Raw genomic sequence first — 18,447 nt, 5'->3', positions numbered from 1 at the left:
CTTGAGAAGGAACAAACTTCGAGACACCATACTTCGCACTTTCAAATTATATTACAAAGCTGTAGTCATGAAAACCAATGTGGTATTGTTCTCAGGAGACACATAGATTCATGCCATAGAATAAAAAGACCAGAAAGTCATTCCAGTTCCTCTTGACCACCAGGGAAGACATAGGCTGAAAACGGTCCTTTGCAAGGTCTCCGGAACAGAGCTACCATGGATTTGGGAAGGATTTCAGAAAGAATATACATGAATCCTAGAGAAGATGCCCCAAATGGGATCCTTAGGATCTCACTGATATTTCCTGATGCACTTTGGGAGAGAAAACTGGAATCACTCAGACGTCTGGCAATGAGCACATTGACATAGAGGCCGGGATAGAGTGTGAATCAACACACTCCATCTGAGTAAGGAGCACATGTAAAGAACGATCTCATGAGGGTCAGTTCCCATCTGCCAAAATTCCCCATGGGAGCTGCCCTCTGCTCTCTGCTGCTTCCTGCATTGGCATGGGTGCCTGGAGCCCTGCGTCCGCTGTCATATCCAGTTAACTCCTTCCCCTATGGGTACACATTTACTATTAGAGGAATGTGTGTAGACACCTCCTCAGGCCTGACCCGTAAACAGTCAAGGGAGCCATGGACAGGCTCACCCCCAGGATTTTGAGTAGAACAGAGAGTCTGCCCTGAGGTGATGGGGGGCAACATTAGGAGACCTTGTCTAAAGCTTAGGTAGGGGAGAGTGGCTAGAGCAGTGGGAGGCAGAAGTGGTCTCTGATAGGCTCTGCTCACGTCATACAATAGCATGTCTGTGTCTGGACGCTAAGGAGCACTCAAGGCCTGTTTCTGAGGGGTCACGGTAGATCAGAGATGAGAACTGCCCCCTCCACTGCCTGTGCCTTCTGCTCAGGGCTCACATCTGTGACCTTACCACCCCTGCCCTGAAATTGCCCCCACCCTGTCCATCCCCCTGACATCCTCAGACAGAGGCACCTAAAGAAGTCAGTGAGGAGTCAGAAAACATGGGGGTCGCATTTGCATGGTTGGGCCCTCCCCCTCTCAACACATCAAGAGGTGAAGGGAGAAGTGAAGGGAGGCTCTGCTCAGCTGTGAGGCAACAGAAGGCAGGATCGGTGCTGACCTCCGCCATGGCCTGGTCCCCTCTCCTCCTCACCCTCCTCGCTCACTGCACAGGTGACTTGATGTGGGGACACGGGAAGGGGTCCTGGAAGCACAAGTTTGGGCCTGATTCCTCCTCTTGTCTCTAGACCCCAGGAATAGCCTCTCTGTTGTTTCTCTTTCCAGGGATTTGGGCTCAGTCGGGGCCGAATCAACCATCCTCGGTGTCTGGGGCCCTGGGCCAGAGGGTCACTATCTCCTGCACTGGAGTTGGTAGTTACGTGTACTGGTACCAACAAATCCCAGGAATGGCCCCCAAGACCATCATCTATAATAATAACAACCGACCTTCAGGGGTCCCTGATCGATTCTCCGGCTCCAAGTCCGGCAGCACAGACAGGCACCCTGACCATCACTGGGCTCCAGGCCGAAGATGAGGCTGATTATTACTGCTCATCGTGGTACAGCAGTGGCAGTGCTTACACAGTGCTCCAGGCCTGTGGGGAAGTGAGACAAAAAACTAGTTACTCATCTGTAAAGAGGGAAGCACATCAGCAGTTCCCTCTTCAGCTCAGCCTGTGATTCTGCTCATTCCGTGGCTGATGACTTGGGCACAGGTCCATGCAAGGGCACCTCCCGTGAGTGAGGTTCCTCCTGTCCTTTCTGTCCTCAAAGTCATGCTCAGAAAACCCTTCCGACACAAAGAGTCTTCATGAAAGTGAAATCTCTTGTTTTATCAGCTGAGGTATTTTACTTCTAGGCCAGATCATATCAATTTTTCCTCCTGATATTAAAATAAATGAAGCATTTTCATTTTTCCTCTGAACTCTAACCATGTGGTGCCTGGAGAATAAGTCAGCCTTATTTGCATCTGGTACTATTATTTCCATGACAGTGGCCAGTCTCTTCTTCTTGTCTATGATTTGTGAAAAAAGGCCAATTTCAAATTATAAAATTATGAAGATAAGTTTCATAAATTTCGTCCATAGGAAAAACCCTGCATTTCAATGTTTATAACAACTTATTCCTAATCACTAAAGCCTGAAGGCAACCTAAACGTGGCACATGGTTATTTATTCTAGGTTTAAACTAATCACCCAAACCAGGAACCAACTAAGAGGTCACCAAGGAGGTGCCACTTTTATAAATAATTTGATAATTACATCCAGCATTGGAAGAAGCAAAACTCTGCAAACATCTGTAGGTCACGGGGTTGCTAAACGCTGAAAAAGAATTAATCATGTGAACAGAGGAAAACATTCTGAGCCACAGAATTATTGTATATGATACTAATGACACTTAAATGACACTCTGTCAATCTGTCATTGTCTCCCAAACACACGCAAGCAAATCAGCCCCCAACCACCACACATACCCGTGTGAGCACACACAAATGGACAGGGTGTGTCTAGGGGCTCACGAGCCAACCGAAAGGGCCCCCATGAGGCACAACTAGAAAGATTTCAACCACAGGAACATAAAAGGATTGGGTTGTAACTCAGTGTCTACACATATGTCTGCCGTCCATATTGTTTACTGATGGTATCAATAAATGGAATCAGATGAGACACATTTCCGTGCAGAGATTTCATGGAACAGGTGTAAACCCTTGGCTTGGATGACGTCAGGCATAACCCCCACTCAGTAAGTATGCACAAAGGCACCAAAAGAGGGACATTCTGGAGAAGTGTCACAGTAAGAGAAGCTTAAGGACAATTCACAACTCAGTGTCGCAAAGAATCTTAACTGGATCTTACTACAGAAAAAGGACATTAGGTAAAAACTAAGAAAATCTGAATACACTGTGGATATTAATTGTTACGCGTTGAACTGTGTCTCCAACAATTCATGTGATTAAAAGTTCTAAAAACTCCCATATTTCAGGATGAGACCCTATTTGGAAATGAGACTGTTGCAGATGTAATTACCAGGGTGAGACAAGTAGAGTGTAACCTCATGAGTCCTAGGCTTTCTGTGTCTTTGTTTTTCCTCTGACTCGGTCTGGAATGATGCTGAACGGAATCTCACTATTTTTGAGAAAAAAAGCCTATGAACCCATCCTACCTTGTCCAGAGAACCCTGGTGTTACTGGAAGAAAGCTAGACATTTTGTTGTCTTTTCACTCTTAACCCATGGAACATTTACCAAATAAAATAACAGGGTTGAATGTGAGTGTGGTTCTCTTCCCTGAATGCCCCTTAATGGATGAGATCCATTCTAAGATCGATTCCCTTGTACTGTATAATGATTTATATCATGTTCATCCTGAGAACACTTACAAAACTGGACCAATAGAGAGGCAAATGGGTCATGAGTATACCAGAGAAGAAAATTAAATTCTAGACTAAGTATAAAGGCCTGGTCAAAACCCAGATTGGGAATTAAGTACAGTGGATAACTCTCTGTGGAGAGCCGGTAGTCTTTTGACAAACAGAGACTTCAAATGCCCCAGAGCCTGTACCATGGAGGTGGTGGGATAACAGGAGATTCTCATAATACAGCAACAACAGCAAAAAGTATTCAACGTTCAAGGATAACCCACAAGGACTTTTTATCACATACAAACCGGGAGTGAACCTGGGAAATATGAGGCCTTGAAATTGGTTTCGATTGGAGACTGGTAGGGGTGCCTGGGTGGCTCAGTCTGTTAAGCTTAGGACTTTGGCTCAGGTCATGATCTCGTGGTTCGTGAGGTGAAGCTCTGCCTTGGGCTGTGTGCCACTAACTCAGAGCCTGGAACTTGCTTTTGATCTGCGTCTCCCGCTCTCTCTCTGTACCTCCCTGCTCTCTCTCTCTCTCTCTCTCTCTCTGTGTCTCTCTTTTTCTCCCTCTCTCTCTCTCTTAAAAAAAAATACACATTAAAACAAATTCAGATTGGAGACTGGTAGTGATGCCAGGGCCCTGCAGCAAGAAAACCCAATGTCAGGGAACACTAATATGTCCAGGAACATAAACACTGTAAACTAATCCCATGGTGAGCAGCCTGGACGCTCTTAGGGACCTGAAGAAAATTAACGTCTCCATCCCAAGCACCCAGGAGAGGATGCACTCATGCTCTTTCCCTGGGCACTGAAAGCTCAAGTATCCATCTGCAAAGGTCAGAGTGTCCTCTAGGGATGCTTTGTATTGTCAGAGCAGCTGGGTGACCAGGACCGGGGTCAGCGGTAGCCTGTTCACACTGGCACTGAGAGGACTGGGCTGTGAGGCAGGCCAGCAGGAAAATACCCGAACAGGTATTTTTCAAACAGAGCTTACTACCCGACACAGCTCAGGCCCATGTCCCTGTTCCTGGTGCTCTAAGCCCTCCTTTCTCAGTGTGCAATGTATTATAATTACTCACACCAGATCCCTCTCCAGTCCTTCTCTGTGTCACACAAGGTTCTACTCCTCCTGTAAATATTCACACAATTATTTTCCCCAGTGGTTTATCTAATCTCTCTCTGCACTGTTCATGACAATACATCTAGGATATATCTCCTGGGATTTTTACTATATATATATATATATATATATACATACATACATATATATACACATATATATACACATATATACATATACATATATATATATGAAACACAAACTACGTATAAATAAAATATAAGATATAGTTATACACACACACACACACACTTCTAGTCGTCAACTCTCGGTTAACATGGAACCGTGTGCTCCAGTCCTATAAATATTTAATGATTTAATGCTTCCCACTGAATACCTCCCATGAAACATCTCCTCCTTGTCTGTCATAGTGAGTCACATGAACACAACATGCTCCACGACCTTGAGAGTTTTGTTTGTCCTTGCAGCACTGAGTGTCTGCAGCTTACCGGTTAGCTGTTGCTCAGGAAAGGTTTTTGATATTTAAAGAAGACATCAGTGAAAAAAAGGAAAAATGCACATATCCACATTCTTTACCTTATTGCCAAAACTAGTATCTCTTCTTTTGTTTGAATCATCATAATCCATCCACATTTTTAAGCACGGAGAGGGAGGTCATCTTAGACAAACCCTTAGACCTCACACACAGCTTCCAGGTAATTCCTAAATCCAAGGATCTCCACAATAAATATAATGCTAAAATGTCCACGCTACTCAAAGCACTCTACAAATTCAATGCAAACCCCGTAAAAATTCCAATGAAGTTTTGCGCAGAAATAAAAAAAAAAAACCTGAATTTTGCATAGAACCCGAAAAGAGCCCAAATTGCCAAAGCAATCTTGAGAAGGAACAAACCTCGAGACACCATACTTTGCACTTTCAAATTATATTACAAAGCTATAGTCATGAAAACCAATGTGGTATTGTTCTCAAGAGACACATAGATTGACACCATAGAATAAAAAGACCAGAAAGTCATTCAAGTTCCTCTTGACCACCAGGGAAGACATAAGCTGAAAACGGTCCTTTGCTAGGTCTCCGGTACAGAGCTACCATGGATTTGGGAAGGATTTCAGAAAGAGTATACGTGAATCCTAGAGAAGATGCCCCAAATGGGATCCTTAGGATCACTGATATTTCCTGATGCACTTTGGAAGAGAAAACTGGAATGACTCAGATGTCTGACAATGAGCACATTGACATAGATGCCAGGATAGAGTGTGAATCAAGACACTCCATCAGGGTAAGATGCACATGTAAAGAACAATCTCACCAGGGTCAGGTCCCATCTGCCAAAGGCCCCCATGGGAGCTGCCCTCTGCTCTCTGCTGCTTCCTGCATTGGCACGGTTGCCTGGAGCCCTGCCTCCACTGTCATATCCAATTAACTCCTCCCCCTTTTGATACACCTTTACTGTTAGAGGAATGTGTGTAGAGACAACTGTTCAGGCCTGACCCTTGAACAGTCAAGGGAGCCATGGACAGGCTCACGCCCAGGAGTCTGAGTAGAACAGAGAGTTTGCCTTGAGGTGATAGGGGGCCACATGTGGGGACACCTGGTCTAGCCCTGAGGCAGGGGAGAGAGGCTAGAGCAGTGGGGAGGCAGAAGTGGTCTCTGATGGGCTGTGCTCACCTCATACAATGGCATGTCTGTGTCTGGACGCTAAGGAGCACTCAAGGCCTGTTTTGAGGGGTCACGGTAGATCAGAGCTGATAAGTGCCACCTGCAACTGTCTGTGCCCTTCCTCAGGGCTCAAATCTGTGTCCTCCCCACCCGCTTCCCTGAAATTGCCCCTCCCTTGCCCATCCCCCTGACAATCTCAGTCAGAGGCACCTTTAGAAGTCAGTGAGGAGTCAGAAAACAGGGAGATGGCATTTGCATTGTTGGGCCCTCCCCTTCTCAACAGTTGAAGAGGTGAAGGGAGAGGTTAAGGGATGCTCTGCTCAGCTGAGAGGCAACAGAAGGCAGGATCGGTGCTGACCTCCGCCATGGCCCGGTCCACTCTCCTCCTCACCCTCCTCGCTCACTGCACAGGTGACTTGATGTGGGGACACGGGAAGGGGTCCTGGAAGCACAAGTGTGGGCCTGATTCCTCCTCTTGTCTCTAGACCCCAGGAATAGCCTCTCTGTTGTTTCTCTTTCCAGGGATTTGGGCTCAGTCGGGGCCGAATCAACCATCCTCGGTGTCTGGGGCCCTGGGCCAGAGGGTCACTATCTCCTGCACTGGAGTTGGTAGTTGGGTGGGCTGGTACCAACAAATCCCAGGAATGGCCCCCAAAACCATCATCTATGATAATAGCAACCGACCCTCCGGGGTCCCTGATCGATTCTCCGGCTCCAAGTCTGGCAGCACAGGCACTCTGACCATCACTGGGCTCCAGACCGAGGACGAGGCTGATTATTACTGCTCATCGTGGTACAGCAGTGGCAGTGCTTACACAGTGGTCCAGGCCTGTGGGGAAGTGAGACAAAAACCTAGTTACTCATCTGTAAAGAGGGAAACACATCAGCAGTTCCCTCTTCAGCTCAGCCTGTGATTCTGCTCATTCCGTGGCTGATGACTTGGACGCAGGTCCATGCAAGGGGAGTGAGTGAGGTTCCTCCTGTTCTTTCTGTCCTCAAAGTCACGCTCAGAAAACCCTTCCGACATCAATAGTGTTCATGAAATAGAAATCTCTTCTTTTATCAGCTGAGGTATTTTACTTCTAGGCCAGATCATATCAATTTTTCCTCCTGATATTAAAATAAATGAAGCATTTTCATTTTTCCTCTGAACTCTACCCATGTGGTGTCTGAAAAATAAGTCAGCCTTATCCGCATCTGGTACTATTATCTCCATGGCAGTGGCTAGTTTCTTCTTAGTATCTATGATTTCTGAAAAAAATGCCAATTTAAAAGTATAAAATTATGAAGATTAGTTTCAAAACCTTTGTCCATAGGAAAAACCCTGCACTTAATTGTTTATAACAACTGATTCTTAATCACGAAAGCCTGAAAGCAACCTAAACTTGGCACATGGTTATTTATTCTAGATTTAAATGTAAATACCCAAACTAGGAACCAACTAAGAGGTCACCCAGGAGGTGCCACTTTTATAAATAATTTGAAACTTATAGCAAACATTGGAAGAAGCAAAACTCTGCAAACATCTGTAGGTCGCGGGGGTGCCAAACGCTGAAAAAGAATTAATCGTGTGAACAGAGGAAAACATTCTGAGCCACAGAATCATTCTATATGCTATTAATGGCCCTTAAATGACACTCTGTCATTGTCTGTCATTGTCTCCCAAACAAACGCAAGCAAATCAGCGCACAACCACCACACATACCCGTGTGAGTACACACACAAGGACAGGGTGTGTCTAGGAGCTCACGAGCCAACCTATAGGGTCCCCATGAGGCAAAACTAGAAAGATTTCAACCACAGGAACATAAAAGGACTGGGTTGTAACTCAGTGTCTACATATATGTCTGCCATCCATATTGTTAACTGATGGTATAAATATATGGCATCACATGAGACACATTCCTGTGCAGAGGTTTCATGGAACAGGTGTAAACCCTTGGCTTGAATGACATCAGGCATAGCCCCCACTCAGGAAGTATGGACAAAGGCACCAACAAGAGGGACAGTCTGAAGAAGTGTCACAGTAAGAGAAGCTTAAGGACAATTCACAACTCAGTGTCGCAAAGAATCTTTCTGGATCTTACTACAGAAAAAGGACATTAGGTAAAAACTAAGAAAATCTGAATACACTGTGGATATTAATTGTTACGCGTTGAACTGTGTCTCCAACAATTCATGTGATTAAAAGTTCTAAAAACTCCCATATTTCAGGATGAGACCTTATTTGGAAATGAGACTGATGCAGATGTAATTACCAGGGTGAGACAAGTAGAGTGTAACTGCATGTGTTCTAAGCTTTCTGTGTCTTTGTTTTTCCTCTGACTCGGTCTGGAATGAAGCTGAAAGGAATCTCACTATTTTGGAGAAAAGGCCTATGAACCCATCCTACGTTGTCCAGAGAACCCTGGTATCACCAGAAAAAATATAGACATTTTGTTGTGTTTTCACTCTTAACCAATGGAACATTTACCAAATAAAGATAATAGTGTTGAATGTGAATGGGATTCCCTTCCCTGAATGTCCCTTAATGGATGAGCAGAGAACGAATTTCTAAGAAGATCGATTCCCTTGTACTGTATAGTGGTTTACATCATGTTCATCCTGAAAACACTTACAAAACTGAACTATTAGAGAGGCAAATGAGTCATAAGTATACCAGAGAAGAAAACTAAATTCCAGACTGAGTATAAAGGCCCGGTCAAAACCCAGAGTGAGAATTAAGTACAGTGGATACTTCTCTGCGGAGAACAGGTAGTCTTTTGACAAACAGAGACTTCAAATGCCCAACAGCCTGTACCATGGAGGTGATGGGATACAACAGGAGATTCTCATAATACAGCAGCAACAGCAAAAAGTATTCAAAGTTCAGGGATAACCCCCATGGACTTTTTATCACATAGGAAGCGGGAGTGATCCTGGGAAATATGAGGCCTTGAAATTGATTTCGATTGGAGACTGGTAGGGGTGCCTGGGTGGCTCAGTCAGTTAAGCTTCAGACTTCAGCTCAGGTCATGATGTCATAGTTCGTGAGCCGAAGCCCTGCCTTGGGCTCTGTGCCACTAACTCAGAGCCTGGAACCTGCTTCTGATTCTGCGTCTCCCACTCTCTCTCTGTACCTCCCTGCCCTCTCTCCCTCTCTCTCTCTCTCTGCCTCTCTTCTCTCTCTCTCTCTCTCTCTCTCTCTCTCTCTCTCTCTCTCTTTCTCTCTCTGTCCTCTCTCTCCTAAAAAGAAATAAACATTAAAACAAATTCAGATTGGAGACTGGTAGTGATGCCAGGGCCCTTCAGCAAGTAAACCCAATGTCAGGGAACACTAATATGTCCAGGAACATAAACACTGTAAAATAAGCCCTGTGGTGAGCAGCCTGGACGCTGTTAGGGACCTGAAGAAAATTAATGTCTCCATCCCAAGCACCCAGGAGAGGATGCACTCATGCTCCTTCCCTAAGAACTGAAAGCTCAAATATCCGTCTCCAAAGGTCACAGCGTCCTCTAGGGATGCTGTGTGTTGTCAGAGAAGCTGGGTGACCAGGACTGGGGTCAACGGTGGGCTGCTCAGACTGCACTGAGACGACTGGGCTCTGGGCCAGGCCAGCAGGAAAATACTCGAATGGCTCTCATATACTAAGGCAAACAGGGTCCACATTGCAGTGTGACTGTCCCTCACCTGGGCCTCAGGGGCCCCGGGAGTGCTCAGCTCTGACTCACTCCCGTACATCACCTTTCTCCCTCCAACCCCATGGCACCCTTCCCCAGGCCTGAGGCCAGGCACAGACGTCTGGGCCATCGCACAGAACAAAAACGTTTGCAGGAAGAATCTTGAGCGGGACCACAGTCAGGGAGGTGACTACTAGAAAACTGGGGAAGAGGGGTCTTGTTTTATTCTTCTGGTCTTTTTATTCTGTCGCATCAATCCATGGGTTTCTTTCTAGGCCAATGCCGTACTGGTTTTCATTACTATAACTTTGTAATATAACTCAAAAGCAGGGAGTCTGGTGCCTCCAGCTTTGTTCTTCTCTCTCAATATTGTTTGGCAATTTGGGGTCTTTCTGGTTGTGTATAAAAGTCAGGAGATTTTTTCCATTTCTGTGAAAAATGTCTCTGGAACTTTCATGGGAATTGCATGGAGTCTATAGATTGCTTTGGGCAGCGTGTACATTGTAACATGGCCTTTGGTGTGGAAAACGCTGGATTTAGGAATTACCTGGAGGCTGTGTGTGAGGTCGAGGGTGTGTTCAAGATGACACCCGTGTCTGTGGTTCACAATTTGAATGGATGATGGTAGCCCAAAAGAAAGAGCCATTGCCTGTTTTAGCCATAAGGTAAAGAATGTGGAGACTGGTATTTTTTCCTTTGTTAATTCACTGATGTATTCTTTTTCATTCAAAACCATTTCCTGAGCACCAAGGACGTAGCAGTAAGCTGCAGACACTTAGTGCTACAAAGGACAAACTAAACTCTCAAGGTCATAGAGCCTGTTGGGTCATCACCTGACTCACTATGAAAGACAAGGATTAGATGTTTTACGTGAAGTATTCATATAATTGTGGCCCTTGAATATATGTACATTCACACGCATGCACAACGAGTCAAACCAGATTTCAGGGTTAAGGAAGGTATATTTCTCTTCCTAGGTTTGCCTTTTGATTCCATTTGGAGATGCTGGATTCAGGTGGTCAGTTGGCCTACCTCGTAGACCTCCAGTGGATGTCCACTAGAGTCATCAACAAGCAGCCACCCCTCTTTCTTGGGCCTTGACACATGCCCTGACCTCTGACCCAGGGCTTCTCCTCTCAGGGACATCCCTTGGCTCACCCTAAAGTTCCCCCCTTACGTACCGCAGCTCTGTAAAGACCTCTTTGTCCCAGCTCCCCTGCACACCGCACATGCACACAAGCCGCGTCCCCATATGTGTGTCCCAGCGAAACCCCTTCGCTGTCCTTACATTTACCACGTGCAGCATCTGTGAACAGGAGACACAGAGCAGTTCTGGGGATACTGTTGGCAGAGATGGACATTTCGAACCAAATCACAAGCTTCCACTGAGATACTTTTCCAAACGTGAGAGTGTCATGGTTCCAATAAAGGACCCAGAAAGGCCCTTTCGTACTCCACTCCCATGGGTCACAACATCAGTACGACTGCTGTCCAAATGAACATTCTGCTTGGTGTGCAGAGGGTATACAGCAGCTAGAGGACATGGTGCCTAGGGCAGCAGGGGAGCAGAGCGAACAGGGGCCTGCAGAGTGAGGGTCAGCAGCCAAGCTGCCTGGGGGGCAGTAGGCACACTGGAGCCTCAGGGCTGTGTGACCTGCCTCCACCTGAGAGCATCCATTGCCCTGTGAGCCCCTGCATCTGGCTGCGTCACCACATTGCTTCCAACATGGATCACTTCTTCCTTTTTCCTTTGGCGTCTGGAGAATTGCAGGCTCATACACAAGGAATAAACAGAGCGCATTTCCCAGGAGGAAGTGGGCTCTCAGGACCTGGCCAGAGGATAAGGCAGCTTGTGGGCAGAATGCCTTCAATGGAACCTCAGGGAACAGAGCTCTGTGTGGTGTCCACCATGTCCTGGAGCGTCTCCTTCAGTCCTTTATACAGGGAGCCTTTGCCAGATTTTACAGAAAGCAGTCCCTGAGGTCACACAGGACATGCTCTCTCCTCAGGTCATCAAGGAGCAGGGGCAGCGACACCAGACTCACAACCCGTCTCCTAGTAAACTGGTCACTTGAGCCAAGGTCCCCACTGGAACCCTCTGCAATATGTACTATTCTGGGTGTGGGACAGATGCCCCATCAATGTGAAGATTGACATCGTATAGGATGCAGCCAGAGTGGGAGGAAATAATCACTTCAGATCCGGGATCACTGCCCCACACCTTGCACAGGGCTCTTCACCCGCTCACGTGGGACAAGACCTCTTCTCTGCTGCGTTTGTTTCACCCATCATATCTCTGGTACCAAGTGTCACCAGTAACTCACCAACACTGAGACTAATCACTCACTAAGATCTCTGCTGTCACTGCTGCCACAGCACGGCTCTATCTAAGGCCATGACATCCATCTGGGACTTCAAGAGTGACCACTTTCCTTTCCCATCCATGCAAAGTAGTAACCATTGATTTTGGCTTTTTAGTTACATTGTCTAACACATGAGGAATAATGTTGCAAAATAATGCACGTGAAGATTCCCTTTGCAAGTTCTTGATCCTTGTGGAACTGGTCTCCTCGCTACTCTATGAACAAGGATGCCGGCCTCAGGACCACATCATAAGTGTGTGAGAGTGTGTGTTTTACCATGTTATAAATGGATCTATTTTTGTTTCTTTGTGGCTCTTATTAGGATTTCGTGTTAAATTTGGCTAAAGGCTCTTTTGAGACCAATTAGGGCAATATGGTCATATCTCTTAATGTAATAATATGGTCTGTAAGGTAATATTCTTTATTTAATGTAACAACCAAATCATTGGAATAAATCACACTTAATAATTGTGTATCAATTTATTAATATTGCATTGAGGTCTCTTTATTAGTATTTTATACACAATATTTCTATCAATATATAATAATCATGGTCTGTAATTTTCCTTTTTGTGCAATGTTTTTTGAAATTATACTTATGAGTTTCATAATTCCTTTACAAGAACTAAGGAATATTACATACCTTTTAATACTATGGAAAAATATGAAGCAAATAAAATGAAAGCATCTAAATTCTGAAGTTTTATTAGTTGTCCCCTGTGAAAACATCTGTATCTTATGCATTCTTGTGGAGAATAACATTTTCCATTTTTCTATTAAGATTGCTCTATACACTCAGTATATTTTTAGTATAGCCAAATTGTAACTGTTTTAGAAAGTATGCATTTAATGTATTCCTAATAAGAGGTATGTCTCACAAGTTGTTTCTATTCATTTTTCATGTTTCAACACGAATTTAATAGGATGTGCTTGCAACAGCCCTGTGGTCCCTACAGTGCTGGTCAGTGACGACCAATCACCCAAAGGAGCCCAACCTGGAGGCTTTGAGCTGTCTCAGCACGTGCTTGTTCCAGAGCTCTCCCCGGGGGATGAGTCCTACCTCCACCCTCCTCAGTGTGTGGTGTGGGCTGGGCTACAGCACCAGGGCTCAGGGAGGGGCTGGACTGTCACTGAATGGGACCCATGTGCATGGACAGCCCCTCCTGTGTCAGGGGTGGAGGGGAAATGAGAGCCTGGGGCAGCCCAGCCCAGTGTGGGGACCAGAGGCTGTGCCACCATGGCTTGGACCCCTGTCTTCCTAAAGCTCCTCCCGCACTGCACAGGTAGGGACAGGCCTTGTGGACACAGGGTGGGCTCCAAATCACTCTTTCCGTCCTCAGTGACCTGAGAGATGCTTTTTCTTTTTCCTTTCTAGCCCCATCCCCCCTGAGTGTCTGTGTTTGCAGGTTTCTCTCCCAGCCTGTGCTGACCCAGGCACCCCCTCTCTATGCATCTCCAGGAACAACAGCCAGACTCACCTGCACCATGAACAGTGGATTCCGTGTTTGCAGCTACTACATAGACAGGTTCCAGAGAAGCCAGGGAGCCCTCCCTGGTGTCTTCTTTGGTTCTCTTCACACTCAAGTAAGCACCAGGGTCCGGGGTCCCCAGTTGCTTCTCTGAATCCAAAGATGCATGGGCCAATGCAGGAATTCTGCTCATGTCTGATGAGCAGCCTAAGCACGAAGCTTCTCTTGTGCTACAGATCCTGGCAGTGGGAGCAGCTTTCCTTACAGTGTCTCAGACAAGGAGGGAGTGACACAAAAACACTTGGGGCTGAAAGCCATAACTCTGAGCATCCTGTACTGAGACACTTGTGTGGACGCTCAGTAGGAGGGAGCCCTCTGAGGGGTCACGTGTCCTTGAGGAAGAAGGAATAACACACAGATCATGCTGTTGCCTGAGACAGCACAGGTGTCCCAGGAGCGCACACAGGTGAGGGAATAGAGCCCGATGGCACAGGCCTATGGGGTCTGGAGAATAAATACTTTTACAGCATGAACCTCAGTCTCTCTCTCTCTTGTTGTCTCTCCTTTACTAGTCTCAGAATAATTCACTTTACACACTCCTGGTCATTGATTATATGTTTGTGTGTTTATGTGTTTTCCCACAACAAGGAACTCTCTGGGACATGTGGAGAGTGTCCTCAAATTTACCTGAATTTCACACCGAGGTTTATCTGCCAGGAAACGGTGACATGTGCACAGGTGAAGGGCTCAGCACCAGGAGGCTGCTCCCCATTTTGATGCCAACAGCAGCTAGTAGCTCACCTGTACCCTCTGTCCAACATGCGACAAATTGGAGGTTCCCATAACTCCCTCCATGCGTTCCATTTATTCGCCTGAGGGGCTCACAGAACTCAGGGAAACACTGACTCCTTTAGTCAGTTCATTAAAGATATGATGAAGGGGACAGGGGAACAAGTAATGAAGAGCCACTTAGTGTCAGGTCTAGGATTGTCCCCAGCACCGGAGCATCAGTCCCTGGGGAGTTGAGGTGCATCTGTTCTGGGAGTGGATGTGTTCGCCAAACCAGAAGCTCTTCAAACACTGTACTTTGTGATTTTATTGAGGATTCGGGGAGACAGGATCAGACATTAACTACACTGTCAGCTTTTTTCCTGTCTCTCAAGTATGAGGGGTGAAGATTCCCAGCCTCTGACCAAGCCTTGGTCTTTCTGGGGACCAGCCCCCCACCCAGGAGGCTTCAGGGAGCCCACCCAGAGTCACATCATTAGAACTAGGATGTTTCTAGTGTTCTTTTCACTTAGAAAATGACAAGATTTTCAGAAACTCAGTGTCAGCATCTAGGGGCAGAGACACGTGTACAGTTTCTAAGGTCACACAGTACTGTTGTCTGGAACTGAAAATGGTGACAGAGGTACTCACGTTCATCCACATATCTCAAGCCGTAAAGTGTGTCTTGTGTTACTGATGACACAACCATATCTGACATGTTAATAAGCACCTTGGTCAGAGACAATTTCCTCTTTCACCCATCTGACTAAAAGTGAGTCCCAAAGTCTTCAGACTCTCCTCACTGCACCCTCCCCCACACACACTCTGCTCGTCTCCCCCCTTCTCCTGCTTCCCTCAGGCCTTCCGTCTCTCTCTATGGCTCTTCAGGCCCGAAAACCATCTCTATGTTAGGATTTCAGAGAAAACTATAATCTTGCAAGAGTTTCCACTCTCCAGGGTCCATCTCTACAGAGACGTTGCAGAAATTGGACCAGCAGGAAATCACTTCCTCATGTGATTCCTGCTCTCATCTCTGATTGTAGTTTTCATGCCCCACCAACCTCATCAATCTCTGTAATACGACAACATGATTATTGTATTTCCGTGAGATGAATGTTCACCCAGCCTTTGAGTATTTGCACAGAGAAGCGATTCATGCAATTACTTCCTCCTTCAGAATGACTGAGGCTGCACACAGGGTAACTTTTGCCATAGTGAACGAAGGAAGGATTGGCTGCATATTTCAATACATGACAGCTTTTCTTGGTCTTGAGAATATTGGTTTGTAAGACCATCAGGACACTCACTCAGCCACACACTTTTGCACCAAGCAATGCAGTGTCAAGCATTAACCCTTTTGCAAAATAACAGCAGACACTATCTCACGGTCACCCCAATGGAGGTATCAGGGGATACGAGAGGCACAGTGGGGGAGGGCTGTGATGTGAAGGGCATGAAGAAGGGGCTGTGTGATCAGCCTCTATCTTGTGCTTCCTAAGACCTGAAGACCCCACAGCTATGAGAAGTGTGTCTACAGGAATGAGAATGGATAGAAGGCCCATCCACAAGGCCTGACATTCTGATTCAGTGAATTTCCTATTTGAACTAATTCAGACCATATTACTCTCCTTGTGTAAGTTTCATACTCATGCCAGAGAAGTGGCCTTCCAGACATTGGCCTTCTTGAGTTCCAAGCTCCAGAACGCTGGACGGTCATACAGAGAGCCAGCCCCAGGGATGGGTTTGCATGGGGACCAACACAACACTCAGCAAATGCAGAGAGGACATAAGGGGACAGGGATACACTTGTCTTCATGTGTGGCCTCTGAAGGAAAGGTTTTCCATTCTCTCTCTCTTTCTCTCCCTCTCTCTCTCTCTCTCTCTCTCTCTCACACACACACACACACACACACACAGGCACACACACACACACACACACACACACACACACAAACACGGATCTCTCCTCTATCTGAGTATATGGTGTTCTGGATTTTGTAGCTTCCTGGTTTCTCTTTCTCCCCAAAACTCATGGTCAACCTGTGCTCATCCAGCCAACCTCAGGGTCACAAGCCCAGAGGAAGCATCCTCATCATCAGGAAACTCCAGCAACATCCAGTGTGACCAGGGTCCTGTCACTGAGCAGCCAGGACTTGCCCTGATCACCTTCTCTCCTAAGACAAGTTGATGCTCAGGAATCCGAGGGTGAGTCTCTATCGCTGTGGGCAGCTCAGCCTCTGAGTCTCTCGGGCTCCAGTCAGCACTTGAGGCTGATCAGTACATTGGTTCTGGAATAGCAGCTTCAGGTTTGCGCCCACACAGCTCAAAGCCCAGGGAGATGTATCGCACTCTCCCTGTGCTCTTAATGCTGGACTGTTATTCCCTCAGTCCCCCCAGTGACACCCCCAGCCAGCTTGGAGCTCTGATGAAAATTCTTCTGTCTCAAACTGGGACCACAATGCCTGTGACCTCAGGGACATAGTCCCCCTCATCTCCACCTCTCCACCACTCACATGTGGGATCTTTGACCTAAGATTCATGTAGCCTTGGTGAATAGAAATTCACTCCTCTAGTCATGGTGGCTGGATGAACTATTGCTGTCTCCTGAATATGCTGGACACAAAGAACGCAGGTGGAGCTGTGCTCAGCCCAGAGACAGGTCTGACCCCAAATCGCTCGCTCCTAGAAGCTCTGTGTGTGCTTAGTAATTGAATCACTGAGATGGCTGCGGTTCACAGGAACAGACTTCCCCTGGGCTTTCATTGGACATCATGCCACACTCACCTACTTATAGAACAACTCCACCATAGTAAGCTGGTGGCAAAGAAAACATGACTTTGCAAAAAGTTTATAGCAGGCATCCTTTTTGCATTGTTTTTCCATCCATGTTTTTAACCACAATTTCATGTGTTCTCTGTAAGAAATACAGAACTGAGAGAACCATCCTAGTGATTGTACCTGCATTTTCATAATAACGATGTCATTGACTGAAATAAATCTTACTGAGAGAAATTTTGTGTAAAGGAGCACACACCCATTCAAAGAGCACACTGGGCTAAGTGCTGACTAACACATAAACTGTGTCACTGGATCCTTGTCAGAGCACCTGCTGCTGTTGCTCCTTCCCTCCTAGAATGGCCTGCAAGTTTGTCCTTTGGGCGCTGAGGTCAGTGTCACACTCAAGGCTCCCGCAGACTTGGGTCTCTTTGCTGGGAGAGCACATCCTGGAAGGAATCACTGCACATAGTATGAGGAGAGCTAATGTTTTCAACAAGCAGACATAGTGACAGATGACAAAGATTTTTTTGTGTAACGCCCCGAGGAATACATACAACTGTTTCTCCCCACAGCCTGAACAGAAGCTCTCCCTCTCTCCTCAGTGCTGCGGGAAAGTTAGAAGAAGGTGAGCTCTGGAAATCCGGGAGAAATCACGTAGCAGGAAAGGACACAGAATCCTACACAGAAGGGTCCACGTGTCCGGTGGTACTCATCATTGCACTGGGCATGATCTTGATCTAAGTGGACTTTTGGTAGAGACACCACCTCCTTCCTGACCCATGACCCATACAGGCGGCCATGGACTGACTCTCCCTGAGGAGTCTGAGTAGAGCATCCAGTCTGGCTTAGGTTATGGGAGGTTCCCTAGAGGGACACCTGGACTGACCCTTGTCGGGGTACAGTGGGCAGTGCAATGGGGGCACAGGAGCTCTCTTTGGTGGACTTGGCTACCAGTTCAAACAATGGCGGCTCTGAGTCCAAACACCAGGGGGCTCACAGGACCCATTGCTGTGGGTTCAGGGCTGATGAGAACTGAAACTTGCCACCTGTACTGTCAGTGCCCCCTGCACACGGCTCACAACTGTGTCCTCCTCACCCCTTGGCCTGAAACAGCCCCCCCTCGACCAGCCCCCTGACATCCTCAGGCAGAGGGAACTGACACAGGCCCAGGGAGGGGTCAGAGAGCTGGGGTCTCATTTGCATGGAGGGGGCCCTCCCTCCCTCAGAAGATGAAGAGGGGAAGGGAGAGGTTAGGGGAGGCTCTGCTCAGCCGTGAGGCACAGAAGA

The 18,447-nt window shown here is 46.8% G+C and overlaps 1 pseudogene and 1 gene segment (V, D, J or C); both read left to right on the top strand.

Annotated features, from left to right (window-relative positions):
- The first annotated feature begins 1,039 nt into the window (after nt 1–1,039).
- Nucleotides 1,040–1,700, top strand: LOC125149390 (immunoglobulin lambda variable 1-40-like; annotated as a pseudogene).
- A 4,713-nt stretch (nt 1,701–6,413) lies between these two features.
- LOC125148954 (probable non-functional immunoglobulin lambda variable 1-50) lies at nt 6,414–14,002 on the top strand. The segment is given in 3 exon segments: nt 6,414–6,533; nt 6,645–6,929; nt 13,956–14,002. Coding segments are annotated over 3 exon segments (408 nt in total).
- Nucleotides 14,003–18,447: the final 4,445 nt, after the last annotated feature.

The sequence above is a fragment of the Prionailurus viverrinus genome, chromosome D3, assembly GCF_022837055.1.
Source record: "Prionailurus viverrinus isolate Anna chromosome D3, UM_Priviv_1.0, whole genome shotgun sequence".
In the NCBI taxonomy this organism is placed as follows: domain Eukaryota; kingdom Metazoa; phylum Chordata; class Mammalia; order Carnivora; family Felidae; genus Prionailurus; species Prionailurus viverrinus.
The sequence above is the reverse complement of the archived record's forward strand: the minus strand, read 5'-3'. Positions and strand labels throughout refer to the sequence as shown.